This window comes from Trichosurus vulpecula, chromosome 6 (assembly GCF_011100635.1).
Source record: "Trichosurus vulpecula isolate mTriVul1 chromosome 6, mTriVul1.pri, whole genome shotgun sequence".
Taxonomy (NCBI): Eukaryota; Metazoa; Chordata; class Mammalia; order Diprotodontia; family Phalangeridae; genus Trichosurus; species Trichosurus vulpecula.
The window spans coordinates 165,289,732-165,310,605 of record NC_050578.1 but is presented as its reverse complement, the minus strand read 5'-3'; the positions used below and the strand labels follow the sequence as shown (position 1 = coordinate 165,310,605).

Below are 20,874 nucleotides of genomic sequence, written 5' to 3'. Positions count from 1 at the left end.
GTAGACCGTAGGCATGACAGATAGTCTGGCCAATCCATTATATTATTCAGTGTCCCCTACATATGAACTCATGTAACAAGTTTCTCCCTAAATTTGTTATCAGGAAAATGTTCATCTTTATACCCAAAGAGTATTATTTTCAGCCTGTCCATTGAAGAAATTGAGGGTAACAATTGGAGAAGGGGGCATCCTGCGTCTGCCACTTCCAACACCAACTGGTGTCCAATTGCCACCTATAAAGTAAGCAGACTGGTATAGTTGAAATAGTAAGACATCTTAAGGGAGCGACAGGGGAAGACCATTCCAGGTGTGTGAAACCGTGCCCACCACTCTCAACTCACCACCTTCACTCAATCTCTAGTGCAGAAAGAGAAGGACCCTGTGACTAAGAGTCCTGCAAACAGCAGCACTTCCTTGGTTCCACAGTCATTGTTAAGAGCAGTGCTCCCTTGCTCCCTCTCTCCCTCCTTCTTTCCTTCCCTCTCTCTCTCCCTCCCTCCTTCCTTCTTTCCTTCCTTCCTTCCTCACATTAATACGTGTAGGTGATCACAACCTAAACATGCCTGCCTTTTCTGGAAATTCCCAGTTATATTCAATGCCCAATCGCAATTGATTCAATATTTATAATAATTCACATTTCTATAGTACTTTAAAATTTACAAAGCAGCTACCTTACAGCAACCCTGTGAGGTAGGCTGTGTACGTGTTGCTATCATTTGAGTCAGACAGGTTAAACGACTTGTCCAGATCCAATTAGTGTGAGAGCTTGGGATCAAATTTAGTTCTTCCCTTTCCAAGAACAACAAAATGGCGGATATTCCCTGCTTTCAAAAGAACTTATAATCTGATGCAAGAGAAGAAAAGTATATGCAAAAGAAAAAATATATTTATGTCTATATATCATTATAGCTCTAGAGAGAGCTATATATTACTGATGGGAGGTTGCAAGAATAAATAACCACGGATTCATGTTAAAATGGCAAAGTTTCAAGAACATGGTTTGTTAGAAACTCTACGTAAGGAAGAAACACAAATAACAATAGTAATACTGATACTATTATGAATAATAATAACTCTATGTAGCACTTTAAGATTTACAAAGCGTTTTACATATATTATTTCATTTGATCCTTGCAACAGTGTTATGCACTAGGTGCTATTATTATGCCCATTTTATAGATAAGGAAATTGAGGATGAAATTGGCAAAAGGACTTGCCAACTGTTAAGTATATGAGGCCGGATCTGACTCCGAGTCCAGCAGCCAATCAATTGGGCAGCTAGCTGCCATACAAAGACTGGATTTGGAGTTGGAAGACTTGGACTCGAATCTCAGCTTTGTTGCTACCTTGTGTGATTTTAGTCAAGTTATTCACCTATTTGAGCCTCAGTTTCCTCTTCTATAAAATGAAGGGTTTGGACTAGATGACTTCAGAAGAGTCAGGAGATTCAAATACAATCTACTCATGACCATATCTCTGGAAGCGACAAAGAATAGATGAAACCCCTAAGATGGTGCTAAGATCCACTTAAAAATTGTGTGTTTCTACTTCATTTTTTCTATGTTAATTATTCAATTAACAAGCACTCATATTCTCTTTCTCCTACGTATTGCCATGCTGAAAACAAAAAAAATCCTTCTAACAAATATACATATAGTCTAGCAAAATATATGCAACTACTTTATATCATCATCCTGCAATATCCAATGAGTCTTGGTACTCATATTTCATCATTCGCCCCTGCCCCTCTAATTTGGAGAACAGGACCGTGAACCCCAAAACCTTCATTTATGGAAGGGGCCCCAGCCCATAATTCCTTCATTTTCTACTTGGCTGTACTTCTTTAGTTTTCTTTGGACTTCATTATGACCCTTCCCCCAAAACCTCCTTTCCTCCCACCAGTCCCTGGCTTTTTAGCTTCTTTGTGTGTATTGCCTTCCATCATTAGAATGCAAACTCCTTGAGGGCAAAGTCTGTCTCTTTTTGGTATCACAGAGTATGGGACATAGTAGGTGCTTAATAAATATTGACTGTCTGGTTAACTTAATGAGTTTCTCTAGTATAATGCTCACTAACTTTAGTGGAAAGCTTCACATGCTTATTCCTTTGTGTTTTTGGGTATTATTTATTTTAAGATGAGATTCTTCCATAATAGGCTGTGCTGAATCTGGAAATTCACATTTCAAACTATTGTTTACAATTCCATAATGGGCATTAGAGACAAGATTTGAACTTTGCCTCCTTTCCCTAATCATACCACCAGTGCATTTATGCCTTAATCAATTCCATTCAAAATACATATTACCTTACACAGATGGCTACTAATGGGCACCATGGGAATTACATATTCTGTGAGTGGAGAAACATGTGAAAATCTCAATAGCATTCATGGAATAATAATAATTAAAAAACATATAAAAGCCAAACTGCACTAATTTTTTTCTCTAGAATGCCACGGCATCAATAATTATAAAGGTTCTAAGTTCAGGAATAATTGATGTTAATTATGCTTAACTATTAAATTAAATCCATTTAAAAATATTTATTGGTTCAGAAAGCCCCTCACTCACCTAATTACCTTTTAAAAATATCCAGATAATTTATGCAGATTTTGAAAAGGACATATTACATGTAAATTATACTTTTCTATCTTAAAAAGATAAATAATTGCATGCTGAGTATCTAATGTTTATGTGGCAGAATATCATATGACAGATTTATAAATTATTTGGAAAAATAACAATATATATTTTATTAGATAACAGATTCTCAAAATGACTTATTTCTATATTAGTAATTTTTTCAAGTGGACAAGTTATTCTATACTGCAAAAGACCACTCTGGCACATGCCTACAAATGAAAAAGGGAACTACACCAAATTGACCAAGGCATAGCTACTTCTTTAATCTGCCAACATGGCATTTTCTGTGATGATCCTTAAACAATGGAAAAAGAATGCTTAAAATGTTTCTCTTTGCTTCAAATATGTGTGAATAACACAAGAATTCTTCTGTTTCTAAATACTAAATGAGACAAAAAGTTAAAGAAAATAAAACAGGAAATTAAATAAATATTGGAAACAAATCAGAAAAGGAATTCAATTCAATCCAATAAAATTTTAAGTGCTTACTCTATGAAAGCAACTTGATACAAAGATGAAACACAAGTAGAGTCTCTGTCTTTCAAGGAATTTAAAAGAAAGGGAAAACCAGAAATAGAAAATAAATAAAAATAAAACCAGAGTTTGCTCTGTGAGGCAGCTAGCATAACTGTGGGCTGAACGCATTTAAGAGAGTTACAGCTTCCAAGAACAGGGAGCCATCTCAATTCTGCCCCAGACAGAATACATCATGGAGTCAAAGAATATCAGAACTGGTTGAAGGGGACTTCGATGCATATCTAGCCTAGATCTAATCTCTAACTAAAAAAGAAATCCCTCAAAAATACTTCAACAAGTGCTCACCCAGTTTTTGTTCGAAGACCTCCAGAAGCAGCCATTCATTCCTCTTTTGAGTATATCTAATGACTTGGGAATTTTTCCTTTCCAAGCCTATAAGTGTTTCTTTACAACTTGCATCCACTGTTCCTAGCTTTGCACCCTGGGGCCAAGAAAAATACATCTATCCTCTCTTTCACAGGACAAGACTTCAAATGTTTGCAGATATTTATCACATCTTGCTTAATTCTTCTGTTCTATGGGTCAAACATTACTGTTTCTCACAATCAGTTCCTCTATGGTGAGAAGCAGAGGCCTCTCACGATCCTGGTCACCTTTTTCTGGACAACTTCCCATTTGTCAATGTTCTTCCTAACATATAGGGTTGAGAATGGAACACAATATTACAGGTGGCCTATGCCTTAATCAAAGTGAAATGGCATCACTGCCTCCCAAATCCTGTACTCTACAACTCTCTTAAAGATTTCACTAGCTTGTCCTGCACTTCTAGCAACCAAGACTCTCATATAAAATGTGGATCTTCCTTCTTTATGCCTTCATCTTTCTAATAGCACAAGATGTGAATATTTAGCTCCTTTCTTCCCATCTGTAGAATCAACCTCACTTATCCCACACTCTGGAATCAATTGGACCCTAGCCATAGGGAATGTATTAAAGACAAACAAACACCAACCTAAAGCCTATTTCAGTTATTCTCTAATTAATCATTGAGGCAGTCTTGTCAATGGGTGCTACTATGATGTGTACAGTGACAACTTCTACCCTCATCTCCTGTCCAGTGTCTTACTTCCTGGTCCCAAACCCCAGTTATCTGAATAACTTTGTCTAGGTACCTGACAACTGCTGCCCTGACTTCTTGATGTGCAGTTGCTACTCAGCTCTACCACCAATTAGCTGAGGAACCTCAAGAAAGATGTAGGATCACAGACTCAGGGCTTGAAGCAACCTTAAAGGTCATTTGGTCCAACCACCTCACTTTATAGCTGATACAACTGAGACTCTTAAAAATCCCATAGTGATCATATTTGTACTGCCTACCCTACATTCTTGCTATAAGGGAAGGGCTTGTAAAGTTCTATGGAAATATGCACTGTTATCATTATGCTTTCTTTGGGAGGCAGCAGAGGGTATAAGTAGAAAGAGTTATTGTATTTAGATGGAGCTGATCTCAGTTCTAGTCCGAGCTCTGTTGGGCAAGTTCTCTTTCACTTTTCTGAGTTCCAATTGCCTAATTTGTAAAATGAAGATAAAAATTATTTATACTATCAACTTCATATTGATGTTGTATCAATGTTGTATACAAAGCGTTTTCCAAACCTTAAAACACTATGCACATATAATTAAGCATCTATTAAGGGAGCATGGCACACTAGATAAAATGTAGGCCTTAAGAGTCAAGAAGTCCTGGGTCCCCTCCGACACTCATTAGCTGAATGTGCTAGGCAAAACATCTCTGATCATTAGCTTTCTTATTTGTACAATGAGGTAATACCTACCTCTTAGAGTTGTTTTGAGTTTCCAATGCAGTTAAATATATAAAGTGCTTTGCTAATTTTAAAGCATCACATAAATGTCAGTAATTACTACTTCTTACCTGGACTTCTGCCAATTGCCTAATCTTGAAAACTTTTAGACCTTTGTTTTTATTACCTATATTCTACTTGTCCCATCCCTTTTGCCTGACCTCCTAGTCTCACTTTCCAGAAGCACATTCTAAAGATATCCCCACAAGAAGTCAAAAGAAAAAAGAAGTCCACCAGGAAGCTTTTCTAGCTAAATCAATGTTAATTTTAAGTGTTTTCATATTAGACTGTAAGCTCCTTGAGGGCAGGATTTTTTTTTTTTGCATTTGACGTTGGATCCCCAGCACAGTACATACAGTTGAGTTACTGATTGGTATGAATAATGAATCCCCTGAAGGGGTTACAGTATTGAATTTGTCCTGTACATTTCCATTGGGCTGAAATCAGTAACCATATATTTATAAATATCACTTCAAATACCATGAATTTGAATACATGCAGTCATTTGTATAGAATCTGGTATAAGATGGACCCTGAACACGTGCCTGTTGAACAGAATTGAAGATCTGTGATTCCCCCCTGCCCCCAACTTTATAAGCAGAAATATAACATGGATAGTTTCTCTTTAATTTTGAAGCAAAAATTTTCATTTTTAGCCAATTTCATTAGCTGAGCAGATGTAGCATATCAGCAGCAGTAGTTGTTGGGCTTGGGATCAAGTGTTGCTCAAATGCATCTATGTCCTCAGTTGTCTTTTTGTCAAGCTTCCCCAACTGTTAGAAGCCTTATTGTTTCCTTCTGATCGAGCTGGAAATACTCCTGACTGTCAATTGAAATGAAGCAGTAAATTACTACAAGTTTATAGTGCTAAGCCTCTCCATGCAACTTCTATTTCAAACCAGTTTTCATCTAGTTTTAGTACAAATGAGAAGTGATATTTGTAGTCCCTAAGGAGAATAACGGTTATGTTTTATCTGAAAAAAAAAGCATTCTGTTGTTAATATAGAAGCCAGGGCGAGTTTGGCTGTCACAAATGCTCAAGAAAAAGTCCTGTTTTTCATTAGGTTTTATATCTCACGTAAAATCTACTAACCTAAGACTCTGCCACATGTTTAAAACACTAGTTTCTTCCATCTATATCCTGAATAAGGTTGATCTATTTTGTGGCACATGAAGGAGGTACTTAGTCTCAGAAAACATAGACACACTTTATATAACAGAAATGTAAATAATATGAAAGGGGATGATACTTATTTTTAGCTGAAAGGGGCAGCACGCTAGACTGGATAGCACATTGGCTCTAAGTCAGGAAAATCTGGGTTCATATCCCACTGCTGTCACTGGCTATGTGACGTTGGGCAAGTTAGTCAATGTCTTTGCACCTCCGGCAAATCCCTTGGATTTCCCTAAGTCACAGAAAGGTTAGGATCTGCATTGATGGAGAGAGTTCCCACATTGGGAGTTTCCTTTGCTGACAAAATCACATATCGTTCCTATATTCACAAACTGTAGCTCAATCAAAACAGCAAACCTATTAAAAATGTACTTTTGTTTTCCTATCTTATCCTTCACAGCCAGCCTTACTAATATATCAAGATTACTTTCCAAGTTAGTCAATTTGCAAGTTTCCCAAACTGACCTTACAAGATTACAGTCTTTCTGGGTGAATCAGTTTTGCCTCTATTGAACCCTAGTCCTCTCTTTCTAATGTACCGTAGGCTTCTTAAGTTTCCATGCTCCAAACAAAACCCACTGTCTCTCCCCCACAAACTCAGTCCTCTTCCAAGTTTTCTTATTTTTGTTGAGGGCACCAACATCCTTTCAGGCACCCAGCTTTGCAATCCCTATATCATCTCGGACTCCTCACAAGCTCCTCATTGACTCTCTTGCCTAAAATCTCTCAACTCCATTCCATCCTCCACAGAGCTGATTAGGAAATTTTCCTAAAACGTGGGTCAAACTATGTCATTATCCTACTCACCAATCTCCAAGGTCTTCCTATTTTCCCTGAGGTCAAAAATAAACTAACTCTTCTCTTTGGCATTTAAAGCCCTTTACAACCTAGCTCCATCCTACCTTACCCAGTCAGGAGGACTCTTCTTCCTGAGTTCAAATCTGGCCTCAGACACTTATCAGCTGTGTGATTCTGGGCAAGTCACTTAACCCCGTTTGCCTCAGTTTTCTCATCTGTAAAATGAACTGGAGAAGGAAATCGCAAGCCACTTCAATATCTTTGCCAAGAAAACCCCATATGGGGTTACAAAGAGTTGGACATGACTGAAAAATGACTCAACAACAACCTTAGAAGCATTTTGACTCTGCCTCACTCATACTATGGTTCAGCCAAAATGGTCTAAGAAATGTTCCTCTTTGATAGCACTTCATTTCTTCTATCTCTATGTCTTTGCTCTTTCTGTGCACCATGTCTGGAATTCACTCCCTCCTCACTTCTACCTCTTAGAATTCCTTCATGACTCAGTTCAAGTGCTATCTTGTATGTGAAGTTGTTTCTGATCTCCCTAGCTATTAGTGCCTCCCTTCTTAACTCTTATTCCGATGATTTTGGTTCTTTTTGTGTATACTCTTATAGGTACATGTTGTCTCTTCCTGATGGGCTGTAGGTTCCTTGATGGCAGAACCTATTTTACACTGCCTTTTTATCCTTAATGCCTATGACAGCGTCTGGCACATAGTAGAAGCCTAAGAAACATTTGTCAGTTGATGGACTGATTTATCTAATATCTCATGTGAGAGTGTCAAAATGTAGTGGAGGTGAGGTTACTTCTTAACCAAATGTCTTTCAGTTCATAAACATTTTAAATAAAATTATTTTAATTTAATTAAATAAAATTTAATAACAAATTCAATAAATTTAATTAAGTAAAAAATTTTGTTGATGCATTAATTTTTTAAAATGCCACAATCCCAAACAGTTTATTTCTTTTACCATTTCATAAACTGTCACATACTTTCAATGTTGGAAGAAATATTAACCAAAAGTGTTAATCTCATCATATCTGTCGGTGAACATCTAAACACTCAAAGTGAATGCCACCCTCCCCTTTCTCACCCCCATGAAGTATATTAGGAAACTGAAATATCATCCTAAGAGATAGGCATGATGATATATGGAAATAGAAGATAAGTGAGAGAATGTGGATGACGGAAGGGGCAATCTGCTGGAAAAGATGGGATAGGATGGGATTACTTGGGCATATAGAGGCGTTTGCCTTGCAAAGAAAAAGGGCCATCTCAGTATTTGAGATAAAAGTGAAGGAGATAGTGGTAGACATCTCAGTGATGTGAAATGAGGAAAGGAGAAAAGGAAGCTCTCAGTGAATGGCCTGAACTTTTTCACTAAAATGTGAGGCAAGGTTCTCAGGTGAGAGGATTGAGGGGAAGGTGGAGCCATGGGAGGTTTAAGATGAAAACGTTAGAAAGAGCCACCATGGTGAATGAGTGGGATAGTGAGTTAACTAGGGAGGTGTTACTGGGAGAAGTAAGGGCCCAGTTGAGGCTATGAAATAAAAATCTGTAGTTGACCCAGTCAGCACAATTTTGCGATTTACTCCAGCCTCCTTCAGCAGCATGTTTGTAGGAGTGAAGGCACAGAATTGTGTGAGTGATACAAGGCTGAGGCTTGGCAGGCAAATTGCAGCAATACAATAATGGGGCTGGAAACTTTAGAGAAGAGGAACTATTTGTGGAAGTTCCCAAAGAGAAGAACATTCCAGAGTTTTTGGTTTGGGGGTTTCTTTTTGCCCTTATCTTGATTCTGCAAGAAGTCACTGAAGGAGTGAAAGATTACAGAGACTTGCATGGCCTTAGAGAAAGGAAGACTAGGTAATATTTTGGCCTGTAATTTAACATAAGCATCTAGTTGGTATGGAGCTCTGTAATATACACCAAGGATACAAAGACAAGAACAGAACCAGTCCCTGCCCTTAACTACATGACACTCAGTAACATAAGTAAGAATTAGTCACCATATTTTTGGTGGAGGGTAACAAGTAAACCTTGGTCTAGGTTTTTTTTTTTTTTGGAGGGGGAGGGCAGAGGAGCAGGAGACAAGAAGGTGAAAAAATGCCCTCACATGTACATGGTACTTCTTTAATGCTGTGAGACTCACCAAAGCCAGGGTTTCACTAATATTTGATAACTGAATTTTAATACAATTGGTTTCTCTTATAATCCTATACATTTTATTTTACATGTTCAAAAACATTCTTCTAAGACAGGGTCCAGAGGCTTTGTCACACTACCAAAGGGGTCCATAACACAAAAATAAGGTTAAGAACTCTTGATCTAGCACAGCACATTTTATACCTGAAAGAACTGTCATCTCAATTCTATTTTCCTAACAGATCACCATTTCGAACACAGGTGTCAAACATGTAGACTTCAGGGTGACACTCCTAAGCGTGTAGGAGCAGATGAAAATGTCATTGGGAAATGTTTAACAAAATAAATAAAAATACAATAGAATATAGATAATGTTAATATGTGGTTTTCTAAATCAATATGTAGCCTGCAGGGATCCTTATGTATGGTTTAGTGTCTTCAGTTTCTATTTGAGTTTGACCACTGACCTTAGACCATAAGACTATTAGGGATTGTATCTCACTTTATCTTTTCTCTAACTCACACAAAGCTCACATTCACAAATGTTAGAACTAATATTAGTTACTCTGCAGGGACACCAGTGCTACTGTGTAGTGTATAATGGCATTTTTATGTTTAACTTTCTTTTAGAAAACTAACATGAAGAATTTTTTGGTTTCCAGCAGAATACAAGCACCTTTTAATATATACACATATATATGTATATATACTACACATATACTTTAATATTTATATAGTATGTATTTATATACATAGATTAAAAATATACATACACATATATGTATGTATGTATAATGATAAAATAACCTCTGAGTAGGTCAGACAATTTATGCCATGCATTCATAGAGAAACCTCATGAGGAAATAATGGGTCAGATGTATTTATTCCCATTTTACTTGAGTAAAAACTGGGACAAAAATCATTAAGTGCCTTTGAGGTAATAATTCAGTTTCTCTGCAAGCAATAGAGCAAATCAGGGAGTTAAAGCATCCTGGAGATGAGTGAAGCATCTCTGGGTACAATGAAGCAAATGTATTTTCAGTTTATCCAATCTTCTTAATGTCCAACAGAAAAAATTGCAAATGAGAGTCTTTTATGTATCACAGTGTTGACTGACCATCATACCCAACAAACATTTTTTAAAAAAAAACACCTGGATTCCAATAAATGTATGTTAACAAAATTATGTTGACAATTTACAGAGAAGAAGGTTAAGAAAGAAAGTGAAGGTGGATTTTGTCCTTTGAAAGATGAGACAACTGTAAATTCTCTCAAGTAGTGACTAAAACAGACTCAAAGTGTTGTGTTCACAATACCACACTGCCATGCTGATGTTTTCCTTCTCAAATTGGGTCAAGGTAACTATGAAGGATCTGATGGTAATTTTAATCCCTTCCCCCCACCTTTAATAATATCAGTCTTGCTACTCAACAATTTAGGACTTTCCAAAGAATTTGATCTTTTGTCCTAGATTTGTCATTAAGGAAGATGCTTAAGTAACTCACGTAGCAAGCAAGATATTAGAACTTGGTTTTGCAAATTGTCATTGTCATACACACACACACACACACACACAAACACATCTATTTCCTTTAAAATAAACTCCAGCATTTTGTAGTGTAGCCAATGATTATACAGAATGAGGGGTGCAGGCAGTATGGTTCAGGGGAAATAGCACTGGTTAAGGAGTTGGACCTGGGTGGCAAACTCAGCTTTCTCTCACTACTTGGGTGATCTTGGATAAATTACTTCATTTCTCAGGGGGAGAGGAAGGGTTAGTTTTCTCTTTTCTAAATTGAGGGTTTGGATTAGGTGATCTCTTAAGTCTCAACCCTAAAATTTAATGATTCTATGCACCAAGAAATGAATTTCCAATCCTTAATAAATGCCCAGTTGACCTAATTAGATAATTTTTCAGCTTGGATGGCAAATGACTACTTCAAATGCTTTGGTTACATTGAAAAACAAATAAGCAAAAGAACAAAAAATGAACTGCTAGTTTCAATTAAAACCAGGCTAGTGGAGTTTGCAGCCTTAATGTGCTATGCACTTCTTCCACCCATTTCATAAAATTAAAGAAGAAAAGAAAACCTCCACCAAAATCATATGCCAAAAGCAAAATGGAATGAAACCATATAAAGTACAAAGTTCTCATTACATCTAGAGAGATTAACATCTAATTTAAAATTTTAATTTTTTAGGCAAAAGACAATGTTCCTTCAAAAATTAATCTACAAATTCTTTTTTCTCTACTTATATGATTAAGAAAAATTTGGTCTTTGATTATAGCTGATATTTTTTTTCTTTTCTTATCAAGTCAAAATATTTAAAATCAAGATTTTTTTTAAAGATCATGCAAAGAAAGATGGAATTTGGTGTCCAATATTTTAACTAAATATTTTAAATGTGAGAATTTTCCATAAAGATCTAAGCCAGCCAAATAATTAATAGGTCCCTTAAGCACCATGGGCAGTTGAGTAGGTAGTTAAGGGATGTCTTGAGGTTGGAATGACCAAACTCAACCCTAGGTGGCTCTCTAGATGTCTTGATAAGAGTAACGTCCACCATAGTCCCTTAATTAGGTGAACTGGGGCCAAAGGAACTTATAATAGTTTTAATTCTATTAAGCCACCATTTCAGTTCTATGCTTCATTAGCCTTAGCTGATTACAGAACACAATGGAAACTCATCTGAGGCTTAAGATATCTATTCTTAATTAAGCCCAGGATGGAAAATGGCATATACTGAGGAAGGCAGGTAGCAACACTAGAATACAAGCCCAGAATGTCTCCAAGGTTAGGACAAGTTCTGAGTACTATTCCTCATTTGGCCCCAAAAGAAAAGCCTTTCTATGGTAAAGTGGAAAGAGCAATTTACCAATGGCCAGATATCTGTGCTTTAATTTCAGCTTTGACATTAATTAGCTGACTGACTTTAAGTTAATCACTAAACCTCTTTGGGTCACGGCTGTCTCATCTGTCTAACAAGGGAATTAGAATGAAATGATCTCTAAAGTCTTTTTCAGTTCTAAAATTCTGAGACTATGAGCCTTCTTGTACCCTATGACCCTGTGTCATATCGGAAAGAGGAATCAGAAAGCAGTTTCCCATTTTTATTAGTTGAAATAAGAGGCAAAGGTGATAAGGAGGAACAAAGATTCATAAATTAGGTTTACTGCTGGACCTTTATTAGTGTGACTACTTCATCCCATGAAAATATTTAATCCAGTGAAGTGATCATGTGTATTTAAATTTGCCCTATTTGAAGTTATAATTTATGCAAAATATAACTGGTTCCAGCCCAATAGAAACATGCAGTGTGAATTTGAATAATATGAGTATTGCATGGGATTCATTATTTGCATTAACTGGGACCTAGCTGTATCAAGCATCCTTTGTAAGAGATCAAGTTGTATGTGGATAACAAGATGACTCGTCACCACCATCTGCTGGCCAATATGCTGAACATTTATTTTAGGGAAGAGGAAGAAGGGACTTGTAAGACTGTTTTAGTTATAAATTTCCATTCCTCAAAATATCTGAAGCTGGAAAACCATATGCACTAACTTTGATCCTTTCATAAATTGTTATTTTTAATTAGGTTCTTTCAGGATTTCTTACAATATTCTTCAACTGGAATTAAGAATTCGATAAACATTCTTTTCTAGGTAAATATTAACTTTCACTAATTTTATATCTATCTATATTTGCATATAGCTAAACAGATACACCTATACACATAATCTTGGGCCAAAGTTCTGTTCAGATAATTTATTGTGGTACAGGTTTGACTTTGGGATCTTCAAATACTACATCAGGGGAACATAAGCTCTCATGTAGATCTTATTGGGCTAGAAAAGTTTGTTGACAAACTGACGTTGAATATTAAAGGACAAGCCTATCTAAGTTTGAAGAATCTCTAGTGATGAATGTTTTGGTCACAACAACTCACAAAGAATTATCTCCTTATGAAGCCATAGAAGGATTGACCTATACAGAGGTCAAAGGAATCCTATCATCAATGGGGAGCTGGGAATTGATTCTGAAAGACAATTTGGAACTACGCCTTTAAAGTCACTAAACTGTGTATGTGCCCTAAGATTATACTACTAGGATTATACCTCAGAGAGATCAAAGAAAGAGGAAAAGAACCTATATATCTACATAAATATTATAGCAGTTTGTTTCATAGCCTCAAAGTAGAAACTAAGGGGGTGTCCTACCTAGTGGTGGGGTTAAATGTATTATTTGAATTCCACAGACTATTGCTGTACCGTAAGAAGTAATTAAATGGAATTTTAGGGAAAATTGGGAAGAAATCTCCATGAACAGATACAGAGAGAAATGAGTAGAAATAAAGGATCAATTTAACCACTAACAACATTATATAGAAAAACAACTTTGAAAACTTCAGAACCTTGATCAATGCAATGATAAATCACGAGTCCAGAGAACTAACGATGAAGTGTGCTGTCCACTTCCTGCCAGAGAGGTGACCAATCTAAAATTCAAAACGAGACATAGATTTTTGGACATGGCCAATGTGGGAATTTATTTTTCCAGATCACTGGCGTCAAAATCAAATAAAAACTGGAGGTCACTAAATCATAATCAGGATTCCTGGGGGCCACATTACTGGTGTTGTTTTTGCTGATCAGTGATTTATCAGTCACGTCTGACTCTCTTTGATCCCATTTGGGTTTTCTTGGCAAAAGTACTGAACAGGTTTGCCATTTCCTTCTCCAGCTCATTTTACAGATGAGGAAATTAAGGCAGAGAGAGTTAAGTGACTTGTCCAGGGTCACAGCTGGTAAGTATCTGAAGCTGGATTTGAACTCAATCCTGGTACTCTACTGTACCACCTAGCTGCTCTTAGAAAACCACATATTAATATTACCTATGCTCTCCTGAATTTTTATTTATCTTGTTAGCATTTCCCAATTATAGTTTAATGTGGTAATTGTATATTTGACACCTCTGATCTAGACTATGCATGTTGATTATGAGAGGTTTCTTTTTCAATTGAGGGGGCCAGTGGGAGGGAGAGATGATGTTTATAAGAACAAAAATAATTTTTAAAAACACCAACATCATAAAAATCATTGATCCTTAAAATATTGAAGTAATAACAGCGCTATATTTCATTGCTGCTGGGGAGGTGTTCCGCATTGTTTGTATTGCAGAGAAATGGAGCAGCATGAACAAGTCAGTACTTCAAAAGTATTTCTATTGTTTCTGACTTTTATAATGAGGGAAATTTCAAAAACATTACTAAAGGTTGTTGAAAAAAGATAAAATGTAATGGTATCACAGCAGATTTAGCTATGGGATATCTATAGAGTAATACAGAAAATCTACTGAGTTTCACTAACTGGATTAGCATTTAATCAGCTAAATTATACATACATACATACATTATACATATATAATATATATATATAAAATATGTGTATATATATATATATATATACGTATATCATTGTATATAGAATACGCAGTGAGGATTTTTTATGTCTGAACTGAACCTATCATTTAATTGATATGGGTGTTCCCAGTGAGAAACTCCTACCAATGCAGATGGGCACCTTCTCTACAATTTGCAATCTTTCAGAGTTGTCTGGGGTCACTAAGAAGCAGCTAGGTGGCTCAGTGGATAGAGATCCAGGTCTGGAATCAGGAAGACCTGAGTTCAAATCTGGTCTCAGACACTTATTAGATGTGTGACCTGGGCAAGTCACTTAACCCTTGTTTGCCTTGGTTTCCTCATTTGTAAAATGTGGGTGGGTGACAGTACCTCGTTGGCATAACAAGGGAATCCCAGAGTTGTTGTAAGGACCAAATGAGATTATATTTGCAAAGTGTTTGGTACAGTGCCTAACACACAGTAAGCATTATAAAAATGTCAGCTGTTAATATTAAGTGACTTTCCTGAGGTCACATTGGAATGTATATGTTAAAGGTAGAATATGAACCCAGTTCTTTTTGATTGAGGCCAACTCTCTATCTACTGCACCACAAAGGAAAATCTATCAGATGCTCTAAGTTTTTCTGGAAGTGCATAAGATACAGAGCTTACCTAGATCCAAATATAAGGAATATTACTGAAAAGGTCAGGGAAAACAATGTCGAGAGCAAGGGTTTTAATGTGGAGAACTCATGGTTTAGAAATGTATGTGGAAAGATCTACAGAAAACCAACTGTGACAATGGCATCATACACAGCCATTAGGTAAAAAGAGAAGAGAGTGAAATTTGAGAAGGGTGAATACTACCATGACTGATAGGGTTGGCCTTGGCATATTTTACGGAACAGGTTACTTTTTCAAGGTGGGGGGTAGGATTGTTTAGTCAAGTGGAAGGAGGAAAGCAATCCAAGCAAAGAATTACTTGTACTTGTAATTATTCATAGGTAAAAACAGGTGGAGTGTGAGAGGTACACAGTAGATGGCTGGCTTCAAGTGAATGGGGCCCAAACTTTGATATAAATGTAGAGGAGAACAGCTGGGTAATAGGGAAGCCAGGTAACAGAGGTCCTGAATATCGGGAATTTGGGAAGTCACTGCCATGTTATAAGAAGTAAAATAAAATCACCTAAATTACATTTAATTAGTTTTCCTCTTAATGTTTTAAATAAGGATTTGTTGGAGCGATAGAGAAAGGATGGAGAAAAGGACACTACACTGGAAGGTGTATATACTCTAAGAGGATGGCCATTTAGTGCATAGATGAGGACTATGGAAAGGAGGAGGTATTAAACGATCTAACATTTTGATTCAAAATAGCTTTCAGAGATTTTATATATAAATATGTGTGTGTATGTGTGTGTATGTATGTGTATATATATATATATGCATGTATACACACATATATAGGTATAATATCAGGCAAGAAATTAATTTTCTACCTAGAGTTGTGAAGACTCTTAACTACCATAAACAAAAATGGTCTAGTACCCCAAGAAAGTTGTGATCTTTACTCCAGTACTCCTCATAAAGAAAGATGAAAATTACATGATACAAAAGGTAAAATAATCTGCCACATACCTTTTCAATTAACTCATAACTCTCCTCCAGTTTGAGCAACCTGTTTTGTATAGCACTTGACGCTCGCTCATATACTGAACGCCATTCCTGAAAGTCACTTTCTGAAATCTCAGCCACAGCAAAACACAAAGTCCTTAACCCTGAAAAAGTCAACATAGAACAGTGCTCAAAAGGTGGTTTTCTTAGGAATCATGATATTTAATTTTTTAAATTTAGCTACTAGTTACAAAAACTGAATTTATTTTGAGAACATAAATTTAAATGAGTTAGACGTAAATGTTTTCATTGAATAATATTATTTTTTAAAGTCCTTTAAGAAAAGAGATTTCACATCTATACTTGGTCACCAGTCTTAATATGTAATTAACAACCTTCATCAGAAAGGAAGATTGTATATAATAATCTCAATCCCTCCTGCTGTATTGCAATTCTACTTTTTCTTGTTCTCTCTCATTAGAAATGGTTAACATTTGTTTACCATCCTTTGTTTGTTGACCCTTATCATAATGACTGCAATGATAGGTTGTTACTAAGTATTGTCATTTCACATTAGATAATTCCAGGTCTTTTAGTCTTCCCTAGGAAAGATTGGCAGTTTCTTGTTGTGTGGAACAGGCATGGGACTTGAAATGAGAAGACTCAGCTTTGTCACAAACTAGCTTGGGTAAGTCATTCAAGTTCTCTGAGCCTCAGTTTCCTCATTTGTTAAAAGGAGATAGCAATGCTTGCTTTGGAATATTTCTAGGGTAGTTGTATTAAGTGAGAAATTTTGTGTGAATTTGGTTTGTAGACTACTAAGCAAATATTACTAATAGTCGTTTTGGTACACAGTTATCTTTCAACTCTGACAAACAAAATAGTTGGAGGAGCTCAAATCACTAGAGTAACCTGGCCAGGTCAAATCATGCCTGGGGTAGTGGGCAACATCCCTTTTTCCCACTGGGGAGCCTGAATGTTAATTAACCTGACAATTCCTCAGGAATTCCCTCAGGAGTTAGCACCAATTCCCAAACCATGACCTCACTAGGTCTAGGCTCCATGCTTTGCACCCCACACCCCACCTGATTGACCCAGATAAGAGCCCTGGTCAAACCTACCATGATTTCCTGGTTTTGGCATCATTTCCCCCTGGGCACCCCCAGTGGACCTCACTTGCTTCCATCTTCCCTGACTGCCCCTCATATCTGTAATTATGTCCTTTCAATAATGATGGCTTGCTTTACTTCTTCTCTTGTGCTGTGTTCTATCTTGGAGTGCTCTGTTTCCCAATTATGTCAATTTTCTTCTATAGAAACATCAACAGTGCATAGGGGCTGGGACTAATGGTACCCACCTGTACTTCCCAAGTCATGGCTCAGGGAAGAGAGAATGCAAAGGCTGGGACCAGGAACCCTTCATCCCAACAACTGAATCTCCCATACTTGTCCCCAGTACCAGGGCTGTGATAACGGATCTGTCCTGAGCCACGTGCTCTTTAGCAACCAGTGTGGCAAATGAAGGAAATTGCTACCATCTCCTTGCTAAATCTGCATTAAGATACTCATTCCATCACTGTAGAATGTTATAATTATTTCTTCACACAAATTTTCCTTAAATTTAATATCTTTAAGTTTAATATTTTCAAATGCAATATTATACATGTTGTTGGTAAATGACAAAGTAAATACCTAGTCCTTCTTCCTCCCCCACCCCTGCCAAAAAAACACAGGGAATAGCAAATTGTTGATAAATTATGGTTTAAGTCAAGTAAACAGAAACACTGAGTTGGGTATAATTGTGCTTTGCCAGTATTATATTATCAACCACAATCAGGACTTATTTTTAGGAATCTGACAATTACACTAAAATAACTCAATCATTAAAAATTTAGAATTATTACCCTGCATTTAAAAATCACACTTTATTACTTACCTTCTGTAGCAAACTGCTCTAAATGTTTTAAAGTAATTTCCTTATATTTTGAACTTTCAGCTAGACGATCATAAATTACAGTGTCCTGCAATATAAAGAAAGAGAAAATTTACTCAATCAAGTGTGCTAGTTCTAGTTGATTTGGTATTAGTAAAAGCAATAAGTAGCAAAATGGTACTCAAAATAAACACATTTCTGAGACTTAGCTTTCAATGCCTAAGTATTTTCCTTTCCCCTAACAACGAGAATTTCAGGAAAATTATTTTTAATCTTTCCAATCTGCTTCTCAATTATTCTAATTTTCAAGGCCCCATATCTTGACAATCTGATCTTTACTCCTACACTGTATGAAGGCTCTGCCAACCCAAGAATATCAAATCAGTGAAGTTACTGAGATTGTGGATTCCCAGGATACTGATAGTGGCTTTTATTTTAGATCTTTTCTTTGTAATACTAGTCATATTCCTCTATTCTTCTGCTTGAGTTTATTGTTTTAAAGAATTTCAGTAAATGGCCTTTTTTACATGGGCTTTATTAGGCCAAGACCAAATAAATCATTACCTGAAATTACTTTCTCAGAAAGTACTGCCCATTTGGGGGCTCCAGCCTCCGAGGTGAGATTTGAAAGCTGACTAATAGAGTTAGATTTACAGCCCTTGAGAGAAACAGAACCTTGTGACCTCAACCCAGATGGAATACTCTAGGTCCCAATTATCAATTTCTTTTCATTTCTCGATGGTAAGAAGAGGAGACAAGGGAAATGGGAAATGACGATTTCCCCTCATGGCTGCCTCCCAAGAATAAAAGTTATAGTTTATTAATTTCCTTTTTCTGGAGGCAATTAATATTTTGAATGAAATTGGCAAAGGGCTTTTAAAAAACTGAAGGAATCTCTTCCATAAAATTAAAGTTTTACTGAGGAAAAAACTAATAGATAGGAAAGGTAAGGAGAATAGTCTACAATATGCCCAAATATTTTAGATGCAAGACATTGTCTCTAAATAGAATTAATTTTCAGCTGACTCCTCAGTTTCAAGAATAATAGTAAACATAACACATTATTCAATGGTAATAATATATGTTAATTACAAAGTAAAGGAAAAAGAACAATAATTTTTCAAATACTTAAAGTAATATTTATACTAACATATCAATTTCATGAATGTAGGAACTCCCACCATTAATGCTCCATCTATAACTTAGTAGATAACTTTAGTGAGTTGCCTGAGACTTGAAGAAATTAAGTAATTTGCCTATGATCATACAGTTATAAAAAGTTTCATAGGTGAGAAGTGAATCTAGGTTTTTCTACACACTATCCTCTGAGCCACACTGCTCCGAGTAATACTAGTAAACAATAAAAATAGTCCTTATCAAGGATATTCGAAATAGGCAGTTTAAGTCTAGTAACCAACAATCAACATGCATTTAGTGCTCATTATATGCCAGACATTATGTTAGGTGCTGGGAATACAGAGAAGTAAAATATTCTTGCCCTGAAAGATCTTCTATTTGAATGGAGAAGACAATGTGCATGAAATGTATGTGCACATCGTTTGTGGATTTGATAGATATGTGTGTATGTATGCTGGAGGGTGTGCACTGATAGCCGGGAGGGGTATGTGGATCAGGAAAAGCTTCCTAAAGAATTGTGGTGCTTGAGTTGAGTCTTGAAGGATCAAAGGAGATAATATTTGTAAAGTGCTTCCCACAGTATCTGGCACATAGTAAGTGCTATCTGAATAAATGTTTATTCTTTTCCCTTTCTTGGGAAGGAAAACCTGGGATTCCAAAGGCAAAGGTGAAGAGGGAATGTATTCTCAGCATGAGGAACAACAAAGGTCCGGAGATGGCAGTGTTCTGTGTGTGAAATAGTGAGGAGGTCGGTATGGCTGGGTCTCAGAGTTTGTGGAGAGACCAGTGAAAGACCATTAGAAAGGTAGCAGAGGGACTAGGTTGTTAAGAAATTTAAATACCCACCAGGAATTTTATTTGATCCAAGAAGTATATGCCACTGGAGTTTATAGAGCAGAATGGTTACATGATCAGACTTAAGCTTTAGAAAAATCACTTTGGAGGCTATGGGGAAGATAGACTGTAGTAGGGGAAAGGCTTGAAGTAGGAAGACCAGACACATAGAAGAATATTATAAAAATTTAGGTAAGAGGCAATGAAGGTCAAAACTAAGGGGATGCAGTGTGAGTCAGGAGGAAAGTGTGTATCTGAGAGATATTGTAGAGATAGGAATGAAAAGATTTTGAAATTGATTGGACATATGGGATAAGGAATAATGGGAAGTCAAAGATGACACCGTGTTTTGTGAACCTGATGAATGGAAGATTGGTGGTGCCTTTAAGAATAAAGTTGTTTGGGTTTTTTTTTGGGTGGGGGGACTGGAACAGGACAATAATGAGTTCTATTTTGGACATGTTGAAATGCTTAGGAGACATCCAGTTCAAAATGTCCAATAGCAGTTGATGAAGTGGGACTAGAGTTTAGGAGAGAAACTACAGCTGGATATATAGATCTGGGAGTCATAGGTATAAGGATGGTAATTGAACCCATGGGAGCTGATGAGCTCATGAAATATGAGCGAGTAAAGAGAGAGGAGGTACATAAGGTCAGAGCCTTGGGGGATATCCTTAGGTAAGGGAATGACAGGGATGACAAATCAGCAAAGAACATTGAGGAGAGGTCAGACATGAAGCAAGAATACTGGGAAAGAGCAGCGTCATGATAATGCAGAGAGGAGAGATTATCAAGAAAGAGAATGTGATCAGCAATGCCAAACACTGTAGAGAGGTTAAGAAGGGTGAGGA

At 36.6% G+C, this 20,874-nt stretch overlaps 1 protein-coding gene across 1 annotated transcript in view; it reads right to left on the bottom strand.

The window, feature by feature from the left end:
• ATP8A1 (ATPase phospholipid transporting 8A1) overlaps positions 1–20,874 on the bottom strand; it is a 297,433-nt gene that overhangs the window by 128,683 nt on the left and 147,876 nt on the right. The window contains exons 21-22 of the mRNA XM_036763200.1: positions 18,056–18,140; positions 16,145–16,284 (exon numbers count right to left, since the gene is read on the bottom strand). Coding sequence (XP_036619095.1) covers positions 16,145–16,284; positions 18,056–18,140 — 225 coding nt within the window. The remainder of the gene's footprint in view (positions 1–16,144; positions 16,285–18,055; positions 18,141–20,874) is intronic.